The 4,151-nt window shown below is 59.8% G+C and overlaps 1 protein-coding gene across 1 annotated transcript in view; it reads left to right on the top strand.

Moving 5' to 3' along the window:
• The window catches only part of SELPLG (selectin P ligand), a 9,552-nt gene extending 5,739 nt beyond the window's left edge, over positions 1-3,813 (top strand). Inside the window, exon 2 of the mRNA XM_045296859.1 lies at positions 1,421-3,813. Within this exon, the coding sequence (XP_045152794.1) occupies positions 1,426-2,724 (1,299 nt within the window). The 5' untranslated portion in view covers positions 1,421-1,425 and the 3' untranslated portion in view covers positions 2,725-3,813. The remainder of the gene's footprint in view (positions 1-1,420) is intronic.
• The last annotated feature ends 338 nt before the right edge of the window (positions 3,814-4,151 follow it).

Raw genomic sequence — 4,151 nt, 5'->3', positions numbered from 1 at the left:
GCCCCCAGGAGCATGCTGCCAAGGTTGGGTCACCTACCTTCCTCCCAAACAGGAAGTCACCCTAACATACAAAACAACTCTGCCTGTCCCTAAGGCAGGCTGGAGGGCAGAGAGAGAGGGAGAGAGTACGTGTGTGAGATTTATTAAGCCCTGGTGGTGTAGTGGGCTGCAATCGGAATGGTCGACAGTTCGAAACCTCCAGCCGCTCCTGGGGAGACAAGACTGGGCTTTCTACTCCTTTAAAGAGTTACGATCTCAGAGGCCCACAGCGGGTCGCTGTGAGTCAGTACCGATGGCAGTGGAGTTTGGGTTTAGAGCGACCTGGGAGGATGCCCACTTTGTACTCAACTGCTGATCTAAATATCGGTTACTGGCACCCACCCAGCAGCACCATCAAAGCCGCCAAAGAATGTTCTGGTACCTGCTTCTAGGAAGGTGACAGCCAAGAAGCCCTATGGTACAGCTCAGCTTGGTAGCCCCCGGGGCAGCCATCAGGCCGGATGCACTTGGTGGGAATGGTGTGTCTTTCCACTGGGCCTTGTGAGCCTGCAACTTCCGCCTCCGTCATCCCACTGCTTTCTCCCAATAGCCCTGTGCGATAGGTGGGGTGGTGTCGCCGTGGGTGAGTTGGTAAGCTCTCTGAGATCTTACGTGCCACAGAACAGCTCGATGCCCAGCCTTGCACCATCTCCACCAACCAACCAGCCAGGCTCACCGCCATCACATCGATGCCGACTCGCAGCGACCTGACAGGACAGGGTGGGACTGCCCTGCGGGTTTCTGAGCCTCTGACTCTGTGACTCTTCACGGGAGTAGGCAGCCTCCTGTTTCTCCTACGTGGTGGCTGGTGGGCTCAGCTGCTCCCCTTAGTGCGGCTAACAGGCCACCACATCACCGGGGCTCCTCAGCCATCTTCCTGGCGGTGGGTCTATTTGCGTCTCTCGCTGGGTCAGCCGTGTCGATCGATCTTATTTCAGGGGGATGGGGTGTCCCTCATTTTCACTGGCCCTCCACTCTAGCATTCTTTGCTCTCCCTAACTTATAGCTGAGAAAACTGAGGTCCGGAGGGGCCCGCGCCCAGCTGGAAGTCAGTGTAAAAGACAGAGCTGGTGCAGCGACCTGGCTCCTGGGTCCTCCACCCTATGCCCTCCCTACCTGGTGCCTGGCAGACACTGGCGTAGAGCCGACCTCTGAGGGGCGTGGCTTTCATGACCCTTCTCATTCCGATTTGGCCCCCCAAACCCAGCCATAGATGTTTTTAACTGATGTCGAAACAGGATTAACAACCGCTGTGGTTGGCTGGAAGGCACCTGCGGATGCTGGGTGCTTCCGTGGTGAGGGTGCAGACGCCAGGGGCCGGCCACAGATGCACACCCCGTCGTCCTCAGGGGCTTGACATGCTTTGTCCCTGTCCCCCCAGGTGCCATGTCTCTGAAACTCCTGCTGCTGCTGACCCTGCTGGGCCCTGGCTGCAGCTTCCAGGGAGCCTCAGGGCCGCTGCTGGCCCGGGCGCGGAGACAAGGGCCGGTGGCCGAGGACCCAGACTTCGACGATGAGGACTATGACATTGATGGCAATACGGACCCTCCAGAAATGCTTGAAAACCACACCCAGGCTGTGACCCTGGGCCCCAAGCCTCTGACCACCATGAGGACCTTGGAGCAGAGAGGACCCCCAGGGCCTGGAACTCCCGAGCCAACCACTGAGGAGTCAATCACAAGAGATTCTGCTAGTCTGGGTGCAGGAGGGGCAGCCACAGGGGGCCCGAGCACAGAATTGATCTCCCCGGGGGGTGCTGGGGCACAGGACCGTGGGAGCACAGAACTGACCACTATAGCCCTTCCCGTCATGGAGGCCCAGTCCACAGTGACAGTCACAAGGTCCACAGCCACAGAGGCCCTGACCACGTTGCCCACAGAGCCCCCAACCACAGAGGCTTTGCCCACGGGCCCCCCAACCACAGAGGCTTTGCCCACAGAGCCAGCCACTACCAGGGCCCTGTCCACAGAACCAACCACCACAGAGGCCCGGTCCACAGAGGCGGGTACCACAGAGGCCCTTCCCATGGAATCCATCACCACAGAGGCCCTGTCCACCGAGACGGGCACCACAGAGGCCCTGTCCATGGAACCCCTGTCCACGGAACCAGCCACCACTGGGGGCCTGCCTGTGCTGCCCATAGTCCCAGAAAAGTCCTCCCTGAAGCCCAGTGTCGTGTCCACAGAACGGGCAACCACGGAGGCCCGGTCCACAAAATCTGCTACGACAACAGGTCCAACAGTGAACCCTCCAGTGGTCCCCGGTGGCCCAGGGGACATCACGACGGCGACCAACAAACGGCACGGAGGCAGCATCAAACAGTGGGAGGACCAGCAGGCTCTGATCCCCAGGAGCTCAGCGTCCCCGACCCCCCCAGGAGGCCCCAACAGCATCCCCGTGAGGCAGTGCCTGCTGGCCATCCTGGTGCTGGCTCTGGTGGCCACGATCTTCCTTGTGTGCACCGTGGTGCTGGCCGTCCGCCTGTCGCGCAAGAACCACAGGTACCCGGTGCGCAGCTACTCTCCCACCGAGATGGTCTGCATCTCCGCCCTGCTGCCCGATGGGGGGGAGGCATCCAACACCACCCCCATGGCCAACGGGGGTCCCCCCACCGCCAAGAGTCAGGGCCAGAAGCCAGAGGATCGCGACGGGGACGACCTCACCCTGCACAGCTTCCTGCCTTAGTCCCACGGCACACCTGCCGTATCCCTCGCAGGCAGCGCGTCACCGGGAGCCACCCAGACCCCAGACTTTTCTGCAGGGCTAGGGATCTTCTGGGGAGGGGCACTGGCAGTCCCTCAAGGGGACCAGGAGCAGCCAGCACCCTGTGGCCAGTGGAGCTAAACGTAGACGCTAACCCCCCCTCTGTCGCTTCCCTAAGATTCCCTCCGCCTACTTACCCCCACTGTCGGGGACCCTCACCTACCCTTCATTGCTCCTCCCCCGCCCCCCCAGGCACAAAGTTCCCCTAACCCAATTGCCAAGGGCAGACACACGGGGTTGGGGGCGGGGCTCAGGAGTGACAGGCTCCAGGTTGGGTTTTCTTGGGTGCTTCTCCAGGGAGCCTAGGGTGAGTTCTTGGCCTCTGAGGGCCCCGTGTGGACTAGAACCCGTGTGGAGACTCACAGATGCCTCTACAAACTCTGTGTTCAGGCTATACTCTAATAGAGGGCCCGGGTCCCTCCACACGCCCCGCAGCCAGAGACTTCCCCCATCGCCCGAGGCAAGAGGAAGGTTCTAGGGGCTAGCCGAGAGGCCCCAGCCGAGATGCCACTGCAGGAGCAGTGAAAGGGCAACTCAGGGAGGGGTGCCTGATCCCCTTCCCCTTTGCTACCAAGAAGGACCGCGCCAGCGTTCTTGAGCTCCTGCGCCTGTGCGGACTAGGCCGAGGATGGTGGGCCCTTCGGCATGCCACACGCCACGTGCGATGTGCAGATGCCACAGAGCAGCCTGGGGGCCCCTGTGTCACCAGGCCACAAAATCCCGAAGAAAGTTCTTGTAAGCTCTTCTGTCCAACCTAATGTCTGTGTCCCCATCCTGGGCTGGTTCCCGCTTCGGGAGCCCGCCTGCAGCCACGACGTATCCGTCTGCCATCCCCATGCTGTTGTGACAGTTTCCTCTGTCCCACGTAAGGGCCGGATTGCTGTCCTTCTCTGTTGGCACGCGTGAGCTCGTGCTAACAGTCTCCCACATCTGTAGGACGGGTCTTCCTCTTTGTCCTGTTTGAGACTTAATAAATATGAAGTTCTGACATGGCCTCTGGTTTGGGCTCTCTTTTGTCTCCTCAGCCCCTTTCTTTCCTCGGCAGCTCCTGGGACCCCATTTGCTCTGAAATGGCCGACAAATAAACCACCAGCCTGGGCACCAAGGCTCTCCTTCCCAGAAGCCCGCCCTGGCTGCTGTGTTCCAGCACCCAGTAGCAGCTGCTCACAGCAACGCGGTTTCCCAAGTCGACCCAGACTCCTGGCAACCCCCTGCGTGTCGGTGTGGGCTTGTGCTTCGTGGAGTTCTCAGTGGCTGATTTTTTTCTTCTTTTTTTTAAATTTATTTATTTATTTTTGTTTTAATATTTTTTTGTTTTGTTTTGTTTTTTAACATTTTATTAGGGGCTC

This window comes from Echinops telfairi, unplaced genomic scaffold, assembly GCF_000313985.2.
Source record: "Echinops telfairi isolate 266 unplaced genomic scaffold, ASM31398v2 ScPeMD7_7412;HRSCAF=8450, whole genome shotgun sequence".
NCBI classification, from domain to species: Eukaryota; Metazoa; Chordata; class Mammalia; order Afrosoricida; family Tenrecidae; genus Echinops; species Echinops telfairi.
Note: the sequence above shows the minus strand (reverse complement) of the source record. Positions and strands in the feature narration are given on the sequence as shown.